Consider the following 25916-nt stretch of genomic DNA (forward strand, 5'->3'; position numbering starts at 1 on the left):
TCACAAGTAACACAGGTGTTTTATACAAGTTTTGCATGGTGATAAGACTGTGATTATTGGTTGGCCCTTCTGTGCTATAGAGCGGTCAATTACACATTCACTTTTTGCTTATTTTTTATACCGCAATGCATTCCATACCCCCGACAATCCTCAATCTTGCGCGTTGTCTAGCAGTTATTTAGGCTATCATCGTGTCCGGCGTATCCGCAGACACCGGCATCGCCTGGATGTACCAATCGAATTCTTGCTCACGGAAACATAAACTCTTCTAGCGTTGGCTCCATGTTTTAGTACTTCCAAGCTCTCGCGTTCTTCAAACATGCTTCCACTAAGCTTTCATCTGTGACGCTCGACGTCGGTTCTCGTTCGTCCTTCAATCTCTGTAATTCCCTCTTGGATTCCTCGATCTCTTCGGAGAGCTCCCTGATCTCTTTGTCCATTCTCAAGATGGAGTTGTTATCATCCTGGAGATCGGTGTAGTGAGCGCGCATGACGACTTTTAGTCGGTCAATTGCAAATTGGATTTTGAACCCCGAGAGGTGTATGAACATCAGGTACTTCCACCAGTTGTACAACAGCTCTTCAGTGACTTCGGCGACTTTTGTGTTAGCCATGCTGTAGATTGTACCGCACAGCATTACAAAGACCATGATTCTCGGATTGTGGGTTAATCTGGATTCCTCGCTCACATCTCCGTGAGTTACAAACAGTTCTCTTAGGACAGGAGCCAATTTCTGAGTCATCTTGTACTCCGCCACCTTAAAGAGCCTTTCATCCTCAGATGCCACTGTGAGAGAATTAGTCCGTGGGATGTCGTGGGGAAGCTTCTTCCTGAACTCCGAGAACGCCACATCCAGGAAGGGCGAATTCGGGACGCCGTCAGAGCTGCCAGCGGTGCTGTTTCGCCAGGCTAGTACCTTTATGATTTCCACCACCCGCCTCTTGTGCACACCCTCCAACTCTGCCTTCTCTTTGTCGTTCAAAGAATTGACCATACTTCCGAAGGTCTCAACATGCTGCGTTGCCGCCTCTTTGGCTCCTTGTTTTTCACCATCTTGCTTTGCTTCTGCATGAATCATCTCCAAAACTTCGCCTCGACCCTTTGCCTTCATAAATAGGTAAAGTACAACATGAGCTACTTCATAGTATCCAAGATAGGACAGAGATCTGGAGTTGGTAGTTGCAGTTGCCGAGAATGCACTAAAGAGACCAGCTTAACTTTGTCAGATCAGAAGCACAGAAAAAGAGGATTGATCCGTCACGGTTCCATTGGAGAAAAATTGAACTGATATGATGGATTGGATCTGGATTTCTGTTCATATCTAGCTCCCAATGAAAAGCGAAAAATTTTGCTCAGACAAGAGAGTGATCCAATTCCGAGAGATCTCAGACATGACTTACCTTTGAGAATATACACTTAACATGAGCAATCATCTTGCAATCTTTACAGTAGTAAAGCGGAGTCTGGGGCCCTATCTCCTTCCGACAGTAAAAGCAGAGACGAAGGAGATGGCGTGGGAACTCCTCCTCATCAATCGAAGGCTTGAGCTCGAGGCAATCTTTGCTGGGGCAGCGGGACTGTGGAAGCCGCAGCGCCCCGTGCCTGTGCTCGAACATGCACATGGGGCGCTCACACAACAAATGCACTCCAAATTTGCATCCCAAGCAGTACAGGACCGATGATTTGCAAGGTTTGCGACAAGCATCGCACCGAGATAACTCGACATCTTCCGGCAACTGATTACGGAAAAAGCAATAGAAAAGGGAAAAAATTGAACTTGCACTCTGAAAATTTGAATATGACAAGATATGATAGGCTCTAAATTGTAGTACCTCATCGAAGAAGTTGAGGGAATGGCGGTGATTAGGGTAGGTGATGACAGGGGGAGGGTAGGCGCACTTGACATCGATGGTGAAGCTGCAGCAGGGCTCCCGACAGATGAAGCGGAAGCCGTTGTGGAGGGAGCGGCAGCAGGCAGAGCAGGTGAAGTCGGCAGGGACAGGGTGGAGGTCAAGGTGGAGACGGTGGGGAGGGTGGGCGGGGTGGGAGATATCTTCAGGGATCAGGCACCAGTAATGGATGTAAAAGCAGCATGGCTTGCACGCATACGTCATGCCGCTGCACATGTCAGTGCAGGCCGCGCACGGCACTTGCTCATAGTCGGCCTTGCTGCAGATCACCAGGTCGTGCATCGGGTGGCTGAAGTGCCTGACCCCCATGACCGGCCGGGACTGATGAGCAATGAAGGAAGCGAAAGCACAGAATGGTTTTTTAAACTAATATTCATCAATCAAACTACTGTTAACCCACTGGTGGTTCGTACAGTAGTTCATTTGGGTGATTCAAAACGAAAATGATTGAAGAAAAGGAGCAGCACTAGACGTCGACAGAGAATGAGTTCTTATTCACTGCCGACTTCGGCCCTGTTTGGTAACTATCCAAACATGGTCAAATTCTGATTCTTTGTTCCTAGAATCAATTTTGACCTAGAATCGTGTTTAGTAAAATTTTTGTTCCCGGAAACAAATTGTGAGTAGAATCTAAGAATAAAAAAAAAAAGTTGATTATTGTTTTGGGAATAAATTTGAGAATCAAAACCAATAACCCTTCTTCTTTCCTTTGGCCATCTCATGACCGCTGTCCACCACCACCCGCTGCTGTCCGCCGTCCGCCACCGCCGGTTCGGCGAGCTCGCCGGAGGCTCGTTAGGCTAGGGCGAGGTTCGGCGAGCTCGTCGAAGGCAAGCCCGGCTATCGGCGAGACTCGGCCTCACCAAATCGGCAAAAGCCGAGCCTCGTCGGTGGCCAGGTGGGCCTCGTTAGATTTGGCGAGGCCGAGCCTCACTGGTGTTGGGCAAGCCTCACGATGCCCAGCCTCGCCGGTGGCTAGGCGAGGCTCGCCCAGCCCCACTGGTGGCCAGGCGAGGCTCGCCCAGCCCTAGCAAGGCCGGCCGGCCGATCCGGCAAGGTCGAGCCTCGGCGGGGTTAGGCGAGCCTTGCCTAGCTGCCGGCGAGGCTCGGCTGACGAGGGCCGGCCTCACCGAGGGTTGGTGATGCTCCGGTGAGGTCGCCGGCCCTCTTTGGCCGATCGCTAGTCCGGCGACTGACCACAAGAAGAAGAAGAATAGGAGAAAAAGGAAAAAAAAAAAAAAAGGAAAAAAGGAAAAAGAAAAGAAAAAAAAGGAAAGAAGTAAAAAATTTATTTAAAAATTAAAAGAGATTGATTTGGAACAAAATTAATGAGCACGATACCAAACGCAATTCTATTCTAGAATCAGAAATTTTGGACAGCTACCAAACGGCTTAAAATGCTTAGAATCAATTCTCAAGAACAGAATAAAAAAGAATAATTTATGATCAAAATCTATTATTGAGACTAAAATCGTTACCAAATGCGCCCTTCATTTCTGGCTCTTCATGATTCATGATGAGTCAAAGCAAACTCAAAACGCGGGCAAACACCTTTGAGGCATCGGGAGGAAAAGTTGAAAGCTCAAAAGGTTCTTCGTCTAAAAAGTTAGAGGGAACATCCAATTCTTTGTCATATGAACCGTTGTGATCAATTTATTTTTAACACTTGACAGTGCGAACTCCATTTTCAATGTGGACTTTGTGGCTGTCGCGACCTCTTATTTGGGCGCCCGCTTACACTCAGGCGCATGTGGAGACTAATGGCTCGCTAAATATTAAGCTTAGCACGAACTCTCCTAAACTCATTAATTCACAACTTATGGTTCGAGTTTTTATTCTGCAAGTCAATTTCATATATGAGTTGTCATTAATTTATTTGGAGTAAGTTGATTAGAGACTCAAGTGAAATATCTTACACAACTAGAAATACTATGTTTGGAGACTTGATTACACTCATTAATCATTAATGTCCTTCTGATACATAATCTTATTTAAACATCAAGTAAAATATTTATGCAGTATTTTATACCAATTATGGGTTCTAAGATTCAATTCCTAACCAAATTAAGGGAATAGATATCCGTGTGCCACAAAGGTGCAATTGGAATAAGTCAATATTTTCTTTTAAGAACTTAAACACGACTTTTTTGGATTTTCTTTTAAGGATTTTCATGCGTTTTAAGGAAAAACACTCAAAGATTTTTTTTTTTTTTTTTTTTTTTGGAAAATTTAAAATATTTTTGGATTTTAAGAAAAAAATAAATATAGAAAATATAATAATAAGATAAGTGACCCGGGCCGGTCAGACCAGCGGGTTGACCCGATTCGGATCCAGCCCCGCCGACCCAGCCAACCCGGGTCGCGCCTCCGGATGAGCTTCCCCACATGATTTTTTTGTTATTCTTTTCTCTCTCTTTTTCTTTTGTCTTTTCCTCGTTTTGTCCCACTCTCCCTTCTGCACACGCAAGAATGGCAGGAGAGAGAAAGGAAGACCCATCGTCTTCTCCTCTTCTTTTCGCCTCTTTCTTATTTTTAATACTTTTTATTTTCACTTTTCTACTTTCTCTTCTTTCTTTTTTTCTTTTTTTTCCCTCCCCTTTGCTCCTTTTTCTTTCACCCTCACGTATAGTCCCCTTCGAGCATGCCCAGAACGCCGAAGGTTTGCTCGCCGATTCAAGAACATCCATACCCCAATCATACACACGACGCTCTTCGACCGGCTAGAACACATCCGCTCCCCCGATTTCCACCGGTCACCAGGACGATGTCGCCAAACCGACGGGCCATTCCCCCTACTGAAATCAGAGGAGACCTAAGTGAGATCTGGTTCGAGCATTTCATCGAACAGGTGGTGTGCATCGCCTGAGGGTGAGAAACGCTAACAACCCAGCCCCAATTCAAGCCGAAATTCAAAGCGATCAACACCCTAGGCCACCGCAGCACACACACAACTGAGGCTGGAACTTGCTCGGATCGGGCTACGGCAGCCTGTTCTGGCGAGCCTGCAACAAAGAAGGAAAGGATAGAAAAGAGAGGGAGGCCGTCGACGGCGTTCCCTATCTGGCTTGAAGTCGTTAGCCAGCGGACGAGTTCGATAGATCAAGCTGCGTCCGTCCACCTCGCTCGTTCCCGAGCCAAGATCCTCGGGAAACCAACCCCAACTCGACAAAAGCGGGACTTACCGCGGCTTCGACGGGAACAAGGCGTGCCGGGCAATCGGCGAGCTCACCTCACCACTCACTCTCAGTCTCTGCTCGAGCTCCCTCTCCCTCAGATCTCAACCTTCTCTCTTTCAAACTCTTGATTTCTCTTGCTCATTTCGCACGATAAAATTTCTGTTTCTTGATTTCTCTATTTAGGAATGATTTGGAATATAAACTGTTTGAACGCATTTGATTTCTTATTTTTAAAATAGATTTATTTCAAAAATAAATTTAAAAAAACATTTTTTTTAGCTTCTCTTTGAAATAAAAATTAAATTAATTTTTGATCGAAATCAATTTCTATTTCAAAAATTTTATCCTGCGCACTTTTAATTCTCTCTTAAGAAACCCTCAGATCTCTCTCTTCATCTCTACCTCTCGGACTCGTTCACTCTCAGGCCTCTCCCCGATGTCTCTCAGGTGAAGTCCTCCAAGCTCACTCCTCCGATCTCTCTCTCTCTCTTTATGCGCTTTTCGGCCTCAGCCCGATGCGCTATTCATAGGCCGAGGGGGGCCGGTCGATGAAGGATACGGCTGCCGTTTCTTGGCGTGCCGACCGGCCTCCCCCTTTGCCAAACCGGCGTCTCGTCTCAGCATTGAAGGCATGTCCCATCCGTTGCCGGCCTACTCTCCCCTCTCTCTGCCGTAGATCGTGCTCCCTGCGTCGACGACCTCTACGCGCGTGAGTTGCAGAGAAGGGAAGGAAGGAGGAAGGAGAAGAAAGCGGAGGGGCCGGGCCTGCGAAAATAAATGGTGGAATGGGCTCGGGTCCACGCATGGGAAAGGAGAAGAGGAAGAAAGGGGCTTCTATTATTATATTTTTTTAATTATTTTATTTTAAAAAAATAATCCGAAAATAGGGTTAGAAAAATAGAAAACAAAAGTTAGTAGATGCAAATAACATTAGTACCTACGTGATGCAAAAATCCTTTTTGTTAGGTCCAAATCGATCTCTAATTTTTTTATGCAAATTTATCTTAAATATTTAGCTAAAATTTAGGTGTTAATAGTGGCCTCTTTTAAAAAGTTGCCCAATAATTAATAAATTCCAAAAGAAAAAGAAAAAACCTAGGTGCAAATTAAACATTTGCTACAGTAATATTAGTACTATCTTTTAACTTGATATTAATGTTACCATTGCACATTACAAGAACTTTTGATTTATTCCCAAAATTAACTTCACCATAAATTAGCTTGTCCAATTGTGAGAATAACTTCTTTTGGTCAGCCATATCATTATTGCACCCAATATCAATTGCTAGATCTTGGTGTTTATGGTGCTTGAGTCATCCTTCATGCACGCTAGCATCACGTTTTCGTTAGCATCAATAGCATGCGCTTGTTTTGCTTGCTTGTATGTCATCTTTGCTTGTCATTTAGGTTTGTAATGTTTGAATTCGTTACACTTTAAACACTTGACCTTTGATTTGTCACGTGTTCTACATTTTCCAGTAAAATTCAAATTTCCACCTCTGCGTATTGAACCACCTCCATGATCTCAGCCACCTTGATAGCCTCCTAAGTTTGACTGAGCAACCAAACTCTACAATGCTTGCTTGGGATTGGAACTAAAAGACTTTTGATTCATTATTTGCTCCTACAACATGGTTGACACATCTTGGCCTTCTTCAATTGCCGTGACAATGTAGTCAAATTTTTCGATCAAAGACCTCAGAAAATTTTTCTACCACTTGCGCATATTGGAGTTCTTCACCATAAATCCTCAATTGGTTTAACAATGGTCTATTTGACACAATCATCACCTTAGTAGGATTGTTAAATAATATCCCATGTTGCTTTCACGGTCTTGGTGCTCAAATTTTTTTCAAATATCATTTCCCCTACAAGCTAGAAGATCGCAAATAATGCTTTATGATCTTTCTTCTTGGATTCCACCAAAGATTCATTCTCTCATTTTCTTAAAGCATTGAATACTTCAACATCAGCCACTTCAGTGTGGCTGTTCTCCACTAATACAAATCTTGCGATTTGAAAAGAACTTTCATCTTGATGGACTAGTTATTGAAATTCCTCCCATTCAACTTTGGAAGTTGCAATTGAACAAAACTTATGAATGCTATTTGTAGATCTGACACCAAATGTTGGAATGAACTTTGGAAATTTGGAATAAGAGCACCATAAATTTGAGGGAGAACTTATTGGGAGTTTTTTTTCTCTTCGTTGTGGCTTTGTGCTTATAGCTTGATCCACAATTCATGACTTCCTCCCTTTGCATAGAAATTGAAGTTTACCAACGCCAATGATAAAATTTAATTTAAAAAAAGATGTAATAATTCACAAATGTCAATGATGGGGATCTAATTAAGAAAACAAAACAACCTCATACACAGTTATCATAAACACAAAATAAACACACAATAAGAAAAAGTAACTGAAGGATTGAGTAACTTTCATTCTTGATTCACTAGAGATCACGCAGCCAACCGTTTCCTTTTTTCCTCTATCATTGATTGATCTAAAGCGTTGTTAATGAAAATCAATTTTACTGTCATTTCAACGTGTTGCCCCATCTGAAGCAATAAATGCTGAGCATAACATGTAGCAGGAGGAATTTAGAATTTCTTTACAAGTTGCACTGGTTTTAAATCTTCAATGTAGCTCTCAGCTTACATAAATGACAGCGACCAGGCTAAGTGTTATGCTGTAACCAGACATCTATGTTTGGTCGTCCGGATTTATAATCGAGATATGATTGGATAAGATAGGATATAAAATCCTGGGATTTTTTTATATCCCGTTCAGTGTTTGGTGAATCGCAGTATTAAAGTCGGATGTGTTCACATCATGTATATATATATATATATTTTTATATATAAATGACATATCATTATAAATGAACCTAAATCTTCATAAATGAAGATTGTGAAAATATCTCGTAACACTATTCCTTAATTGATTTATTATTTATTATTTATTATATTTTTCCTCTTTTTTATATTATTTTCATTATTATTTCTTTTTTCCCTTTCATCATTTTTTAATTAAAAAATTATCAAATAGTAAACTGTACTAACATATTTAAAATACAAAAATACCTAAAATATATAATAAATATAAATATTTAATTTATAGATTGAATGTTTATTATAAAATAGAATTAAAATTGAATATAGAAATTAAAATAAGATTAATTAAAAATAAAATTTTATTTTTATTTTTATTTTCTTAAATTAGAATTCAAATATTATTTATATTGAAATATAATTTCAATTTTGTTAATTTAATAAGTTTTTTATTCAAGAAAAATAACTTTCCTATTATGGACATTAGAAATCCTATCCACCTTTATTCCACATCTCCCATGGGATAATTTTATCCTGTCTATATCCCCATTATATCTGACTTTATTCTATTCCGAGTGAGCACCAAACATAAGATATGATAAATTATATCATATCCCGAATTTTATCCCGACTGCCAAACGCAGCCTTAGTGGTCCTAGGTTGGATAAAGATATGTGACCTTTTCTCATCTTCATAAAATTAGATGTATCTTGAGGTTTACCATTTCTATCAATTTCTTTTGTTCTTTCGCATACACCTATTGATACAGTACATTTGTCTCATTGAATCTGCCGTGAAGATTGGTATGGTATTTTTTTTTATTCTTCTCTTCCCCTTTCTTGTATCAAGAGTTTCAATGAAAACCACAGCTAGCAAGAGATTATACGGACTTTGAAGTCGATAATCCTTAGCACAACCGTAAAATATGCTTTGGGAACATGCATATGTTATTGTCCGTACACATCAAGAAATAGGCTGTTCTAGGATTAAGAAGCAGATAGAATTTATTTCAAAGCTCTTTAGTACTGGCGATTCCAAAGATCCTTTGGCAGATTTGGGCATCCGCGAATATATGGTTCCAGAGATGATCCGGCTCTGCTGACCCCTAATCTCTTCAACCTGGGCAGTTCCAATAGATGAAAGGTGTGTAACTTTGGCAATGCAAACTCTGCAGATGTTATGTCCTCAAACAGACTCTCCAATTTGTCACAATGTTGTATCTTGATGACCTCAAGGTCATTTGGAGGTCGGGATGAGGAGGAAACATTCACAATCCTGGGGCAGAAATCTATGAGCAGATTCTTCAGATTTGGGCATTCAAGAACTCCACATGTTCCGGGAGATGCACTACTGATCCCAATGCTCTTCAAGAAGGGCAGTTCCGATAGATGCAAGGTGTGTAGCTTTGGCAATGTGCACAGCCTTGATGCTTCGTGGTCGCACAGTGTCTCCACTTTGTCGCAATTTTGTATCTGGACAATTTCAAGGTTTCCCAGGAGCTGGAGCCCTATTCTCTTCAATACGGGCAGTCCCAACAGAAGCAACGTCTTTAAATTTGGCAACTTGCACTCTGTGGATGTTTCATGCTCAACTAGTGTCTCCAATTTGTCGCAAAACTTTATCTGAATGACTTCAAGGTTTTCCGGAAGCTGGCAGGAAGAGAAAGCCCACATGAGCATGGGGCAACAATCTATGTACAGATTCTTCAGATTCTTAGGGCTCTTAGATTGCACTGTCTCACTATATATGCTTCTTAGATGTGGAAGGTTGGCAACCCACAGAGTAGTTACATCTGATCCAGCAAAAATGGATTCGATGCGATTGCACCTCTCTAGCCAGCAACCCTTGAGTGCTTCCAAGTTGTCATCCCCCAAATCAGACAAACAACTCATGCACAAATCATCAATAAAAGAAATACAGTTACCGTGCTTGATCACTTCTCTGGGATATTTATGCAAACTTTCAAACCCGTAGAACTCTAGTGACCAGTCAGGCTGTCCAAGATCAGGAAGCTGGTCAGGTTGTTTAGGATCAGGAAACCAGTCGGGCTGTGCAGGAGCAAGAACCCGGTCAGGCTGTCCAGGATCAGGGAGATGCCTGATCTCATTGTAGATGTTCCTAAAATCCAGGTCATTCTGATAGCGATAGATGTCACCACCTTTACCTTGTTCTCTAGGAGGGTACACACTGAAATGAAATCGTTTGAAGCATGTATTTCTCAGTGCGGAATTTTGCTCCAGGAACTGAAAAAAGTCAGTACCACGAACAGATAGGAAAGTCCTGTTACTGTCAGTAACAATCCCCTCAAGCTTAAAGATCCCACATTGATCCCAGTTAACTTGTTCAGGTAAGCACTTTATTTTACTCCAATCAACCTGTCGAATAACGTTGAGGTCTGGCAAATGGAGGCACTTTAAATTTGTCATCTCGAAAATCCAATAGGGAAACTCATTCATCCTGATTCCCACCAGATCAAGCACCTCCAAACGACTATCTGGTTCAAGAGGTGGCAACTCTTCCGATTCTAAACTCGTACAATTTCTCAGGGACAGTTGTTGGAGATTACCCAGAGTTTTAATGGAGGCTAGAGATTTGATCTCTGTTCCCACAAGATCCAGGTACCTGAGTTTGGTCAGTGCATCCAAATGTGGCAATTCTGCAAACCCTGAGCAGCCGCTCAGTGAAAGCTGAGTCAAATTGGGGAGATTTGATATGGATGGTAATTCATCAACCTTAAGTCCAGATAACTTGAGAATCTGAAGCTGAGGCATGCACTCCAAGCACTTAGCTTTGACTTCCCCCAAGGAGCTCGTGCCACAAAGATCAAGCTCCTGAAGCTTTGTTAGATATTCCAATCCAGTTAGAGTTGTAAGGAGATGACAGCCCCTTAGGATGAGGCGGTGCAAATTGCCAAGTTTAGCAACAGATGGAAGGATTTCAATCTTTGTTTCAGAGACATCTAGCAGATGAAGACGAGGCACGTGTTCGAAGGATTCATCTGGTATTTTGTTGAGAAGAGTACAACCTGAAATATTGAGAATGTCCAGTTTCTCTAAGGAATTCAATGGAGGCAACTTTTTCAGGTGATCACAACGAGCCAGTGAAAGCTTTTGTAGGTTTGGGAGGTCGAACTTCTCACAGTCCGGAGACTCAGGACCCATTTCCTCCAAAGAAGAGGCACCTGAAAGATCAAGTTCCTTGAGTCTCAGAAGACCTTCCATGACGGGCAGTCTTCTCAATAATTTACAGTCCTTGAGCAAGAGCTGACGAAGATTGCCAAGTCTGTGAAGGGACGGTAAGGTCTCAACTTTGGTGTTAGAGAGATTGAGTACGTTAAGGTGTTTCAGATGACTGAAGGATTCATCTTCGATTTTTTTCAGATTAACAGCATTTGAAACATCAAGTAACTCAAGCTTCTCAAATGCTTTAGTAGGTGGAAGTTTCTCAAGTGCACTACAACCTGTCAAGTTAAGATGTCGAAGGCTGGTAACATCTGCATTTGATACTTTTTGTGTGGCTCTGAGGCCTGGCTCGATTTCAGTTGAGGCAGAATCTGAAAGATCAAGAATCTGAAGGCTTCTTGGCAGACTGGGCAGCCTGAATAAGCATGAACAGCCTTGCAGTAATAACCATGTGAGCCTTGCAGCATCACAGATAAAGGGCAAGCGCACAATCTTAGTTTGTGAGAGATTCAGATACTGAAGTTTCCGGAGTGGTGCGAAGCATTTGTCAGGGAATCCCTTCAAATTTGTGCCGGAGGCGTCAAGCATCTCAAGGTTCTCCAAAGTTGTAAGGCATGGGAGTGTTTTTAAGCAAGGACAGTTTCTGAGGATGAGCCATCGCAATTCACTCAGTTGGGAAAAAGAAGAAGGCAGATTGTTTATTGGGACAGATGACAGGTTTAGAGTTCTAATATGGACAACATGCTCAAAAATATCATCAGGAATCCTTTTCAGGGAGCTAGCACCAGATATTTCGAGAATGAGCAATTCTTTGAGCTTGTCAATCTCGTCTATGCTTTCAAGCAGATCAGAGCCTCTGAGTGCCAGCACCAGAAGCTTCTCCATTTTGTGCAGGGGCAAGGGCAGAGACTTAAATCTGGGCTTGAAGAGGGCAAGAATTTTAAGGTCCTTCATGGGCTCAAAGAAGGTTTGAGGAACTTCCCTGCTGAGACAGCTTCCGTCAATTAGTAAAGTGGTGATTGTTTGGTCCTTTGGCCTACAGAGTGTTTGTATCATACCATCTGTCCATGCAATTCTCCCAAAGCCTTCCCATTTACCATCATCAAATGCGCAAGTCAGTCCTAGATTGCTTGTTCTGATATACCTGTAATCAGGTATCTTCAGAGCTAATCCTTCTATGGAGACAATATTACTATGCAGCTTTTTCAGAAGGCACCGATCCAGAAGCTCCATCAATACACGATGACCCTTTGCATAAGCATTCTCAACATGGTCGTTATCACTGAAGTATCCCTCCAGTATCCAGTTGGCAATCAGCTCGTTGTAATGGATCCCACCATGCCTGAGAAAGAATTGCCTGATGTGCCAAAAGCAATTTTCCATGCTAGGCAACATGTCATGACAACAATGCAACATCTTGGGTAAGTCCTCAGGAAGGCCTTCACCACTGGCAATTTCTCGCAGTGCACTCTCTAGGCTCCAACAGCTGGATTTGTTTCGGGCAATGGAATTTAAAGCTGCGGCAATCATGACAATTGCAGCAGGCAGACCCCTGCTCTTTTCAGCAATTGCTATTGATAGCGTCTCAAAATTTGGGACCTCACGGATCTCTTTATCAACTAGATTTTGCAACAAAGTTGATAATTCTTTTGAAGGAAATGGCTCAATCTCCACTATTCTTGCTGCTTCCTCAATATCATTTCCAGAATAGTCTCTTCTTGTGATTAGAATCTTTACTTTCTGTCCATGAGGCACAAGCAATTCTGTGGTTATATCGGGCTCTTTCATTTCAGTTGGAACATCATCCAAGATGATTAAAACAAACTTCTCTCCCTGATCCTCTGACGTCCTTTTAGCGATAAGTTCAAGAACCTTATCTTTCAGGACAACTGAGCTCTTTGTGATCTTATCGGTGCCCTCATTACTATCATCCCCTTCTTCACTGGGGGGTATTGGCGAAAGTTGATGCACAATATCTGCATACATGCATGTGATGTCCCGTTTGTTCGTGCAAGACACCCAGATATTGCAGCAGGATAGACTCTTTTCCATCACACACTCACTCATCTCTCTTGCCATCCTAGTCTTTCCAACACCAGCTTCCCCTTGAATGACAACTATTGCCACACTTTCATCATCTAATAGCTGTAATATCTTCGCTTTTGTTTCTTCAGCTTTTGTTGAAGACATTGCTGAAAGTAGAGAAATGATCCTTCATCAGTACAGAAGAGGAAGAAAATGTAGAGATGGGAATACGGGTCTTACAAGTGCCATTTATAATGTACTAAAATTTCTGGCAAAACAAATGGGGAACGTAATGCACCTGGTTCCAAGATCACAATTTGTCTATGTTCACAGTTCCTTGTGATTAAAAGCTTCACTTTCTGTCCATGAGAGGCAAGCAGTTCTGTGGTTATCTCAGCCTCTTTCATTTCAATGGGAACATCATCCAAGACGATCAAAAGAAACTTCTCCCCACGATCCTTTGATGATGTTTTTTCCCTGATAATTTCGAGAAACTTATCTTTCAAGACATCGGAGTTCCCTGTGGTCTTGTCGTTGCCCTCATTGACTTTATCCAGCTCTTCACTAGGGTGAGTTGGAGAAAACTCATGCACGATATCTTCAATTATACATCTGATATGCTGTTTCTTTGTGCAACACACCCAGATACAGCCGCAGGATAGACCCTCCTCTATCGCACTATCACTTATCTCCTTTGCCATCCAAGTCTTTCCGATACCAGCTTCCCCTTGAATAATCACTTTTGCTACACTCTTATCACGCAAGAGCTCTAATATCTTCGCTTTCTTGTCTGCAATTTGTGTTGAAGACATTGCTAAAAAGTGAAGAAATGATCTTTCATCAGTATAGACGAGGAAGGAAATGAAGACGTGGAATGCGAGAACTCTCTCTCTCTCTCTCTCTCTCTCTCTCTCATTCACACCACCTCTATGGAAAATAATTCGAAAAGAAAACTTTCCTTATTTAAGTAGGTTTCCTAATTTGAATAGGTTTCTTAGCTGAGTAGCTTCCAAGTTTGAGTATGTTTTATTTATTAATTTATTACTTTGGATCCAATTCTCTTGTGTATAAAACATGACTTCACTGTTTTCTTTATGAATTACATACTCGAGCAATTCGAGAATGTTGCAGCCAATAAATCTTGTTGTAAGATGCATGAATCCTATTGTGAGATTGAGTAATTGTTTTGAAAGGAATTGTGAGGGCTAAATAGTGTATGAGTTATTAGATGTAATTGGAGGTTGAAAAACACTGAAAGTGTTTTAATAATTTAAGTGTGGTTGTAATCTTCGTTGTATCGCTTGATCTATAGTAGAACTTTGTGCCACTTTCCCCATGGACATAGGTGACATTGACCAAACCATGTAAATCTATTTTCTTATTGTGTCTATTAGTCTATTATATCGTTTGATCATTTGTTTAAGCAAATATTGGTATCAAAGCCAAGCTTAACTGAGTTGAAGCGAATCAATGGTGATAGAAGAAGGAAAAGTAAAATCGACAATTATGCTAGGAAGGATTTCAGTATCTAGAAGATGCGGATTGATGATTAGCTTTACTAGAGGAATATGAAGTTACCCTTGTTTAAAGAGAAACCTGATTTGATGAAGGAAGTTAATTGGAATTTGTTGGATAGACAAATGTTGGGCATTTTGTAGTCAATGTTGGCTTGAAATGCGCATTTAACATCGCAAAACAGAAGAACGCTACGGATTTGATGAAGGCTCTCTCAGAAATGTACAAGAAGCCTTTGCGATCATTAAGGTCTACATGATGTGACATCTATTTAAGATGGGAAAAGTGCGTCAGTTGCTAATCATATCAATATATTCAATATGGTTGTTAATCAATTAAGTTCAGTTGAGATTCACTTTAATGATAAGGTAAGTGCCTTGGTTATATTATTTTCTATGTCCAATAGCTGTAATACTACTATTATAACTATTAGTAATTCTTTTGAATCAACAAGCTTGACATTTGATGAGGTTCGTGATTTAATTTTAGGTTAGGATATCCGTAGAAGAGAATTTGGTAAATCTACACCTATTGCTAAAATAGGTTAAGCTATTAGAAGAACTAGGATCCGTGATAGTAGAATTAGTATAAACCTTAACAAAAGTAGTCAGTCTAGGACTAGTTAGGACTAGTTGTGTTGTTTGTCGGAGTTGTGATAAGAGGGGCATCTTAGGAGGAATTACCCTAAGCTAAAAAACGAATATGGTAAGCGAATTAAAGTTGAGTCTGCAGATGATATTGCAGCTGTAACTAAATGTAATTTGTATAGTGTAGATTTTGATTTGTCTATCGCTAAGGATTTGTTGTTTGATAGATGTATTATTGATTATGATTGTTCATTTGACGCTACACCAAATAGCAACTAGTGTGCTACTTATCAATGCATGGATAGTGGTATTGTGCAATTGAGGAACGACACTGAGTGTGATGTTGTGGGTGTCAATGATGCTAGAATAAAAATGCATGATGGTATTGTGGGGATATTGACTAGAGTGAGGCATGTTCCAAAATTGAAGACAAATCTAATTTCCTTAAGTGCCTTGAATTTAGTTAGGTGTTAGCATACTTCATAAGGTAGACTTCTGAAGGTTGTTAGAGGTGTCCTAGTGATAATGACATTAATCAAGATGAGCTTCAAGACGAGATGGTGACAGAATTCACCGTGGAGACATCATATGCATTTGTAAGAGAGTCCAAATTGTGACATATGTATTTGGGGCACATTGATGAGAGAAGTTTGAAGGTTTTTATTAAAAAGAATTTGTTGGGTGGTTATGTGATTGAGAAACTAAATGTATGCAAGTGGAGTGACTTAAGCCAATAGCAAAAAGTACAATTTAGTACAACTATCAGAGAAACTACAAAGATTGTAAAGTTAATTCACTTGCATGTTTATAGGCTATTGTAGTTTCTTTCAAGGAAGAGTGTCAGATTTGTGTTAATAGTTGTGGATGACCTCGAGGAGGACCTAGGTGTTTGTGCTAAGGCGAAGATTTGATGTTGTTTTTAGGATCAGACAATTGAGAGCTTTGATAAAAAATGAAATTAGTAATACAATCAAGTAAATGCGGACAATTGGGAGTTTTGCTTAGAGCTGTTAAATAAATTCTGTATGAAGGAAGGCTAGTGAGACACTACACCAGTGCTAGTGAACCACAATAGGTTATGAAGTTGATGAGCAAAACATTTTTAGAGATGCCCATAGAATGCTCTCTATTTCTAGCATAGCTAAGAAATTCCTAATAAATGCACTGAATACAGTGAGTTACCTGATTAATAGATCCTCATCAACCGTGGTTGGATGTTGGACTCCTAAACAAGTGTGGCCCAATAACATTGCTAATTATTCTACTTTTATAAAATTTGGTTGCCCATAATATGTTCGAGTGAGTGATAGTAAGCTCAATGGAAATGCAAGAAAATGCATGTTCCTAGGCTTTGCACAAGATGAGCAAGTTCATCAATTGTGATGCTTGGAATTGAATTCACTTGTTATTAGTGAAAATGTTACATTTGACAAGTCTTTGGCTAGTAGTAATCATGGCATTCATACATATCTAAATGGTATTCAGCTCAAGGTGGAATTGCACCAAGAAACTTTCAAGGTAATTGGTACAAAGGAATAATCAACACAAATAGTGCTCATAACTAGGTGAAGCTTATAGAGCCAACAGTTGCTGTAACCGTTGAATTTGAAAAAATGTGTGTTGATCTCCTATTAGATATGGATGCAACGGTAGTTTGCTTTATATGTGATTGAGTATGTTGCGTCAAAAAATCCTTGTCAAATGATTAAAGGTGCATGTGGAGTTGATATTCTGATGAGATCCATTTATTTTCTTGTTTTATTTATTATACTGTTTGATCACTTATTTCTGCAACAAGCTCCTTAATATACTCTGTTAAAACAATCCAGAAAACTAAGGATATGAAACTTCTAGCAAAACAAATGTAGAATGTCGATCATCTGGTTCCAAGATGGCAATTCATTTGTTCACATGCTCACGCAAAATCAAACACCCAGGCACGGCCAGCAGATAAGAGAACGTTACGTTTGATTACACTTGTTGAAGTTTAGCAATACCAACCAATACCCTATAGAATTGGGAACGAGACCCGCCATCCCTTTTACACGTTTTCTGCAAAAACTTGCCCCATAGTTCACCAGGACTTCTTTCAATATTTTCCCTATCTCTATCTCTTTTTTGCTTTTCCCTTAACAGTTAAACCGTAGGAACTTATTACTATTCATAAGGGACAAAACAAAGGTGTTTTAATTCATTGGCTAAAAGACAGTCATTAAGAATCCAAAGAATGTGCCATTGCCGCAGCATAACCTAAAATGGCTCGGAGTATGTAACCTATAATATTGGAAAAATTGACTTGTAAAAAAGCACAAAGTACTAAAGACAATCAGCATGAAGAACCGGGGGGAAGTGAGAGAGAGACCTGGGTTCTTCAGCTGCAGAATATGAGAGGTGAAATAACTTGTATGCTTGAAAACTTGAAAGCTGATTAGTGACTGTCTATGCTTTCAGTTTCCTGGTTACTTTGGTAAAGAAGAGTGATGCTCCTTTCCTGAATGATCAATAAATATGGAAGAAATCATAATTTTGAATGATAAGGAAACCCGCATTAGCTAAGAAAAATTGTGACTTATGAAATAATTTACTGACCTCAATGACTGGTTAGACAAAAAGAAGCCCTAACAGAGGCCAAACAAGAGATTATTTGTACTCCAGCATTTTGCCTAGCTAGAACCTCGTACGCCGTTCATGTAATATCGGGGTTGCCCTTGTTCTTTTAGTAGTTTATCAGCACACCTAAATGTGTTTGTGGAAGAAAAGAAGGCAAAGCTCAATAACTTCTACAGCATTAAAAATAAGTCACATTAGTAGATTTAATTTATAGTTTCTGAAAGCAGGGATAGAAGTTCAAAGCTTATTACTCCAAAGTATTCTATATTCCCAGACCGAAAATTAAAAAGATTATTCTACATTCTTAATGGGCATTAAATTTAAAAGTTAGATATTTTCTTTGTCTTTGTAATTGAGGGATCATCGGATAAAAATAGAATAAACATGTTTTGGCTATGTTCCCCTGAAAGAGACGTACGCACCATCTTTGTTTTGGGATCTTATCTTTCTTTTATCATGAGAAGTCGAAAAAGCGAGTCACCCTGCCATCTTCTGGCAGTATGGTGAAGGGTGAGATTTATCTACCTCTCCTATGATTAACAACAACTTCCATTGATCCTTCTTCAAAGGTGAAGGGTTTAAAATCTAGTAGAGGCATATGGTGTCTTAAGTGGGATATCGGGTGGTGGGTCCTTCGTTAGCTTCCCCTTGAATTTACCTCGCCGGCTACCGGCTGTACAAGAGTTCCCGGGTCATTAAAAAAAAAAAAAAAAAAAAAAAAACAACTTCCACTTCCCAGAATAATTGCGAATCTGTACATAGTGGGACATCCTATACACAGGATGCTGGGGAACCAATTACTGTTTTGAACTTCATGCTTGTTATCCTGACAAGCATAGAAAGAAATCCAAGAAGATGGTGAAAATTTGATTGATGACAGCATCAAGAAGCAGAAACCAGATGTCACAAAGAAGAGTGCTGGTCTGCCAGCAGCTGCAAAAGTTATGGGGGAGATTTTTAATGAGAAAAGCAAAGCTAATGAGGTGGGTGAGCATGGTGAGATTCATCCTCAGAGTACTGGGCTTGTGACATAGAAAATTGCAAAAGTTTCTTTGTTTTTCTTTTTTCTTTTTCGGTGTTCCCTCTGCTTCTGCATTTGGTATTAGGGTTTCCATTTTCATGTCAAAATCTTGTTCAAGATTGATAGTGGTAATCATGTGAAGAACTCTCCTGATGATAATATTAGTATCCTGTAAATTTAACCATGATCTAATAGAGGATGATACTGGAATGGCAAGAATTGTTATACCCATTTTGTTTGGCAAATTAGATCATGTCTCCGCTGATGGATACAAAATAAGGTTCAAGAACCACCTGTTATTATATATACCATCTTGGTTCATCAATCCAGTGCTATCTGGCAACGATATTGTTTTTGTTGTTTAGTAACTTCTGATCATTCTATTCCTTAAAAAAAAAATGACAATAGTAATACTTGTGCTAATCAGTTCTCAAACTCATTCAATGTTATCTTTCGTGGATGCCAAATTAAGTGACCGGGTAATTATAGTTGGGCTATTTACAAGCAAAGAAGAACTCCGTGACTAAACAAATACAAATTTCTTGCAGAACTTCTCTTGATTTTGAAGTAAAATTTCAATACAAATGAGTAACTTTTAAGAAAAACTTAATAGTAATTGATTAAATGAAAACTAATTTCTATGTCAAGAAATTACTTAGCACATGAAAAATAGATGAGATTTCAGATAAAATTCCGTGCAAGTGGACACGGAATCATAGAAATGCCTCTTTTTGAAAGGTATACTATATAATAAAATTCAGTGCAAGTGGACACAGAATCATAGCAATGCCTCTTTTTAAAAGGTATACTGTATAATAACCCGTTCCACGGTGGATGACTTATGAATCTTTTGTGCATAAGAGAACTACTAAACATGGACATTTGGTGATTTCTGGCAAAAAAAAAAAAAAAAAGAGGAAACTTTTGTTAATACTTGCAAGGAAAATTAGAAACAATTAATTCCCCTTATCTTCTCGGCTGCTCTATTAATTAGTGTAGGTGTGTCGATTTGTCAACATCCATCTTATCCCAAGAGGAATTGGATCTAATCTTAGTGCTTATCAGCATGGCACGCACTTGTGTAAAGAGGAACAACAAGAGTCAAATCATCATCACAATGGACAAAGCTTTTGACGACCTCATGCTAACAGAGTACCACTTTCTTGTCCTCCTTTTAAAAAAGACAAGGTATTTCTCCAAGTAAATCTCTCTTCTTCTTTTTATTTATTTATTTATTTATCAAAGGGCACAATTGATTTATTAACTTTATTTTATTCTAGGAAAATTCAAATTCCATTTTCAAGGGGAACAGAATGGCATCTTTCACTTTTAGGGAAAATCAAGGGCAAGCGATGAAGACTGTTGTGTGGAGATGTAGTAGATTGTGAGAATTGATCACCATTAGTGGGATTATTTTTCTAACTTCAAGTGGAAGTGGTGTGAACCGTAATCATCTAAACATGCGATGCACGATATGCATCAGAATCCGATGCGTAGTGCCTATCAGTAGGCCACAGATAATGAACCCAAGTGAAAGCACAATGAACCCATTTGAGCTTGATGACTTTACTTTGTGGTTCCTCAGTGAAAAGGATGCAATCTTGGAAAAACACGGTCGTTTGTTTATCTTAATTTAGGGAAAGACTAAATAGGTGTTGACTTAGATGAGTCGTGTAAAGATTGCATAGTTAAGTTCCTGAAGTATCTTGTGATTACCTCGGGTGATTAAAGCTGAATTTATTTTTCGGATGGCAAATTCTATTGAAATGAGAAATTCTTGATACAGTGAATGTAATTTGCAATCATAGTTGTAAATTTCTTTAGCGATCACACTTCATGGGTGTTATCTAATGGATGTAAGCACATTTTCTATCAAATAATTCGTCATCCTCCAATTAAAAAGAGTATCAGGTGCTTAAAGAGATTTTTTTAATTTATGGTCTTTTCTGATAAGACGAAGCACTTTTTGAAGATAAAAAGTGGAAAAGCTGAATGACTTGGCAGACCAGCTAAAATAGACGAATCAGATGCTTCCAAAAAAATCTTTTAAATTTTTAGCTTGAAGCATTTTTTTAAGACAAAAGGTGGATAACTTGAATAAATTGATGTACCGATTAAAAATGAATCAGATTCTTCAAAAAAATTCTTTTTAATCTTTAGTCTCTTTCAATAAGATGAATTATATTCTTAAACATAAAAAACGGAAAAGTTGAATAACTTGACAGATTGGCTAAAAGTGGCCGAGGTGGATAACTTGAATAAATTGATGTACCGATTAAAAATGAACCAGATTCTTCAAAAAAAATCTTTTTAATCTTTAGTCTCTTTCAATAAGATGAATTATATTCTTAAACATAAAAAACGGAAAAGTTGAATAACTTGACAGATTGGCTAAAAGTGGCCGAGGCCGCCATTATTTCGTGTCTAGTATTGCATATCAAGAAGACAGCCTGCATGCCAACGGCTATCTGTAAGTTATCCAAATCAGCCTTTGGTTAATTACAACGCGATGCATCATGACTGAAAGATTGATAGTGATTTGAGCTTGGCCTGCAAGGCATGGGCTTCTCCACATGTCAAATAGAAGTGATCTATTTTAGGGAGGGTAGTTCCCATCCCAAAATCGAAAACTACGCACTAAGAACTGATTCGAACAATTGAAACTAGGAACCACCCATTAGTTCTATCGGTTTTGTTTTTAAGGCACGTTTGGTAACTATTTTATTTCCGAGAACAATTTATGATAAAAAATGATTATTTTTTATTTTACTCACGAGAATAATTTCTAAGCATTTCAAGGCGTTTGGTAACTATCTAAAATTTCTATTCCCATAATACAATTATATTTGGCATCGTTCTCAAAATTTCTACTTGAAGCCATTTTCTTTCAAGTTTTTAATAATTTTATCACTTTTTCTTTTTTTTTTCTTTTTTTTTCTTTTCTTTCCCTTCTTCTTTTTCAAGCTATAGCTGATGATCTCGTCGGAGCATCGCCAGCCCCCGGTGAGGCTACGCCTCACTAGCTGAGCCTCGTTAGCCACTGGGCAAGCTTGGTCTCGCTAGATTTGGGTGAGGTTGATCCTTGCTTGGCTAATGACTAGGGAGGCCAGGTCAAGCTTGCCTTGTTGATGGCTGGGCGAGCCTCTAACGAGCTCGTTAGACCTCGCCCAATTGCTCATCGGCGATCGACGGCGGTGGATAGCGGCGACGGTGGAAGAAGAAGAGAAAAGGAAGAAAAACAAGAAGGAAAGAAGTAGAGAAAAGAAAAGAAAAATTTCGATTCGCTTGATTTTAAATTGTTCCCGAGAATAAAGAATCAATTTTTTTTTTTACTTCTCGATTCTATTTCAAATCTATTCTCGAGAAAAAATTTGTTCCCAGAAATAAAGAATTTACCAAATAGATTTTTGTTCTAAATATACTATCGGGAATAAAATAACAGAATTAGACACTATTTAGCGGGTTACCAAACGCGACCTAAATGAGTCTATGAAACTAGTCCAAATGTTCTCAACAAAATCATGAGGTTCTACATAAGTGAATATGAAAGAGGTCTTTAAAGGATTTTCATCCCCATTTGCATTCTCTCCGTTGTTTTACCCGAGAAAATAAAATAAACGGGCAAAACAAAATTTGAATTTTGATAGCTAAATCTTATGCTTCCATGCTGTTTCACAGGATCGCGGTTAAATAGATTCATTTTCTGAGGTGTAATCAAACAAATTCCTAAGGTTCATAGAAAAGAACGAAAAATATAAGGGATCAGAACACGCATGCCTTGAAAGCGACATGATGGTCAGTTTTTTTTTTTTTTTGACAGCTGAAGAGAACATGAGTTCTACTTCTTCAGCTCAACTGATCAAACCACAACAAAACAAAAATAAAACTCAAACTCGAATGACAGAATCGCGAAAGGCTCAAATTGGAAAGAGGACCGTGAAAATAAAAAAAAACGTACAAAGAAACAAATCCAAGGGTTCGATGTTGAGCAGCTCAGCAGTGCTCATCTTTTCCTTCTTGGGAGAGAGACTAGTGGGAACTAGAGTTTCTTTTGAAAACATAAAAATTGAAAATATATATATGTATCAGTCAAGTCCAAGTGGGTGTGTGCTCCACAATAGAACTAGGAACTGGCTAACACTTGCTATTGAAAACCGGACCAATACTCATCAATTTCCAATCTATTGGAATCAGAAACTGGACTAGCTCCTATGGGAACCGCCTGTTCACAGATCTTTTGCACATCCGCAATTCACAATATTCCCAAAATGAGGTCAATTCCTGGATTCCTTGTTTACATTCTAGCTCTCGTATCTTCTTTCCTGTTCGTTACCACGGTCCACTTACACAAAAGTTTGCAGCATTCATTGCTTTCAAAAGCCTCCAGCCACCAAATAGGCAGCCGAAGAGCCTATCGCTCACTCTGAAACACCTCTCGGATGGAGTAAATGATCCGGTCAATTTTAAATTAAAGTTGCTTATACATTGTCTATGTGCTCCCGGGAAATATATTATCCAGATTTACCAAGAACGATAGCATTCTTAACAGTCATTCTACTTTGACAATCAGAGAAGAAATTGCTAGACCTGTTACCGATGCCTGTGATCGAGGTTATTGGGCTGACAACATCCGTTCCCAGCCCACTTCCTTTCCTACTTGGCCCTTTCAAAACTTGAGCTTCTTCTGAATCTGCCATCACCATATGCTCCATGAGTCTCCTCGGTGAACTTATATTGAACCCCAAAGTAGTCATTGATATTGGGCTTACTTGTGAACAAACATCATCAAATTTATGAAGGCAAAAACTCAGCAACACCTGTATGTAACAAACTAGTCCTCGAGTTGGAGACAGTGCTTGTGGTTGTCAGACTTAATTAGACAAGGTGATGGACCACATAAAAAATGTAGATTGCGGTTACACCTCACGAGACGAAAAAATCCTTGTTTGTCTTCAGTTTCTACTTCCATTTCATTGCTTGGACAAGGCAATATCCCTCCATAATAGGTCCTACATGAAACTTTCTCCCGTATGTTCTTGAAGAAGGAAAGGTAATGGTTATTGTTAGAATATATAAATTATAAACAACACATTTTTCTAACAGCTTAAACTTTTTAAAAAATCAACTGTAGTCCTGCATTATCTCACAACTGTGATCACGACAATTTATGATGCTTGAGATTCATGCAGCCAATGTGGAAGTAGAATGATGACAAGCATATCTTGCAGTTGTAAGTGAAGCCATAACTTGAGACAGGCTGTATGCGTAAGTTTGCTTCTTTGAGCAGCTCCATAGGGTGGCTATGATGAGAAGGTTTCAGGATACCCCATGGCAATTCAGTACGTGAATCGAGGACAATGAACTCCTCACATTTAGTGCATTAATAGGCAGTATCAACACAAGGATTGTTGCTAGAGATGGTAAATGGGTCCAAAACACATTCTTTCATTCATATATTGTGAGATTTTGTAGGATCACTGCCAACTATTTTAAAAATTTGAATTGTCAGATGAAGGCATAATGTAATATTTAATTAGACTAATACTCTCCCTCATACATAGGCTGGACTTTGGCCCAAATCTAAAGACTCTGGAAAAATTTGAACTCAAGACTTTTTATTCTAATATCATATGAGATTTTGTGAAACCATTCTAAGAGCTTAAATTGTTAAATGAAACCATGCTTTGATAATTAATTACTCTAACTTATATAATGAGCCAGGTCACAATGCCTAAAATTTTAAAAACGGGTTTAAATGGGCTCCATGTGGATCTAAATGGGTTGGGAGTAGCAATTTTCATTGCAGCATAATTACCCATTAAAAGTTAAAGTGGTTCACCCGCCGAGAATTTGCCGTATTTTGCTGATGCCCAAAAGCTTGCTTGTGTCAATCCGTAATTAGGTTTTATTAGCTAGTGCTATGAAGAATCTGGCTTGTTCACGTCCTATATCATCACCAATCTTTCGTCTTGTTTAAGTGTTGTTTCATCATTGATTCACCATTGAAGCAGGTTACCAAGCGTCACTTCTGGGAACACTACCATTAATAAAAGTATCGATAAATAAATATGGGAAAATATACTAGATATTTATAATTTTCCCGTCTAGGAAAGTACATGAACCCATTCATTCTGAACCGCAGAGACGAAGGAGATCGGTGCGGACGTCCTCCCCAAGGCAATCTTAGCTGGGGCAGCGGCTTGACCAAGCACGAGCGCACTCCGAATTCGCAGTCCATGCAGCACGGGACTGAAGTCTGCTGGGCTCGTGCGAGCGTCGCACCAACAAGGTCTCGACCGCTTCCGGCAACGGATTAGAGAAAAGGCAATAGAATAGAGAATTTCTTAAATAAAATGATAGGATATTCAAGACAAATAATTAATAGAGATAAGTGCTGCGGAAATCCTAAAACTTATTGTAGAAATGCATTTAAGTCCTAAAATTTATAAAAAGTGCAAATAAGTTATAAAACTTGTTAAAATGTTTCATTTGAGTCCTAAAATCAACGCCATTACTTTTATTAATGGAAAATGCCGACGTGGCACCGATGTAGTATTTTAAATGATTTTTTACTTTCCAGCTAGTTTTTTAAAATAATTTTTTATTCAATTTTTTTTTAAATTTACATCACTCGGCCGGCAACTCCTGCCTTTTTTTTTTCTTTTTTAATATTTTTTTTAAAATTGGATTTTATTTTTAAATATATTTTAAAAAAATTGAATAAAAAATTATTTTAAAAAGTCAGATGGAAAATAAAAAAATAATTTAAAATGCAACGTCAGCATTTTTCATCAAGGCGTCGATTTTAGGACTCAAATGAAATATTTTGACTAGTTTTAGGATTTATTTGCACTTTTTACAAGTTTTAGGACTCAAATGTATTTTTCGTGACAAGTTTTAGGATTTTTGCAGCACTCATCCCTAATTAATATGTGGAAGGACAACACATATATAAAGAACACATAATCCTCTTATACAAACGATATTTGATATTTTAACATCTATTTCACATGCAAGCCATATTAAGGACGAAATAACCTTCGGATGGGCTCTCACGC

General features: G+C 39.1%; 2 protein-coding genes across 3 annotated transcripts; both read right to left on the minus strand.

The window, feature by feature from the left end:
* LOC104445958 lies at positions 1 to 2363 on the minus strand. Its single transcript, XM_018874846.2, has 3 exons — positions 1834 to 2363; positions 1402 to 1737; positions 1 to 1106 (listed from the first exon to the last, which is right to left on the minus strand). The coding sequence occupies exons 1-3, from the start codon at positions 2218 to 2220 to the stop codon at positions 288 to 290; spliced, it is 1542 nt and encodes a 513-aa protein (XP_018730391.2). The 5' UTR covers positions 2221 to 2363; the 3' UTR covers positions 1 to 287.
* A 6470-nt stretch (positions 2364 to 8833) lies between these two features.
* LOC104443650 (putative disease resistance protein At4g19050) lies at positions 8834 to 18003 on the minus strand. 2 transcript variants are annotated; one of them, XM_039314109.1, is made up of 4 exons: positions 17817 to 18003; positions 17590 to 17718; positions 13424 to 13915; positions 8834 to 13292 (listed from the first exon to the last, which is right to left on the minus strand). In XM_039314109.1, exons 3-4 carry the CDS (start codon positions 13824 to 13826, stop codon positions 8938 to 8940), a joined length of 4758 nt encoding a protein of 1585 aa, XP_039170043.1. In that variant the 5' UTR covers positions 13827 to 13915; positions 17590 to 17718; positions 17817 to 18003; the 3' UTR covers positions 8834 to 8937. The 2 variants fall into 2 exon arrangements, with proteins under 2 accessions (XP_039170043.1, XP_010055452.2); XM_010057150.3 differs by having other exon boundaries at positions 13424 to 13939.
* Positions 18004 to 25916: the final 7913 nt, after the last annotated feature.

Source organism: Eucalyptus grandis, chromosome 5 (genome assembly GCF_016545825.1).
Source record: "Eucalyptus grandis isolate ANBG69807.140 chromosome 5, ASM1654582v1, whole genome shotgun sequence".
NCBI classification, from domain to species: Eukaryota; Viridiplantae; Streptophyta; class Magnoliopsida; order Myrtales; family Myrtaceae; genus Eucalyptus; species Eucalyptus grandis.

Bases quoted from the DNA above. Each gene is read 5' to 3' on its own strand.
- LOC104445958 (XM_018874846.2), bottom strand. From the start codon at position 2,220: ATGGGGGTCAGGCACTTCAGCCACCCGATGCACGACCTGGTGATCTGC. The intron at 1,738-1,833 runs GTACTACAATTT...TTCCGTAATCAG, and splicing joins CCCTCAACTTCTTCGATGAG to TTGCCGGAAGATGTCGAGTT. The intron at 1,107-1,401 runs GTAAGTCATGTC...CTATTTATGAAG, and splicing joins TTAAGTGTATATTCTCAAAG to GCAAAGGGTCGAGGCGAAGT.
- LOC104443650 (XM_010057150.3), bottom strand. From the start codon at position 13,937: ATGTCTTCAACACAAATTGCAGACAAGAAAGCGAAGATATTAGAGCTC. The intron at 13,293-13,423 runs GTGCATTACGTT...CTCTACTTTCAG, and splicing joins AATTGTGATCTTGGAACCAG to CAATGTCTTCAACAAAAGCT.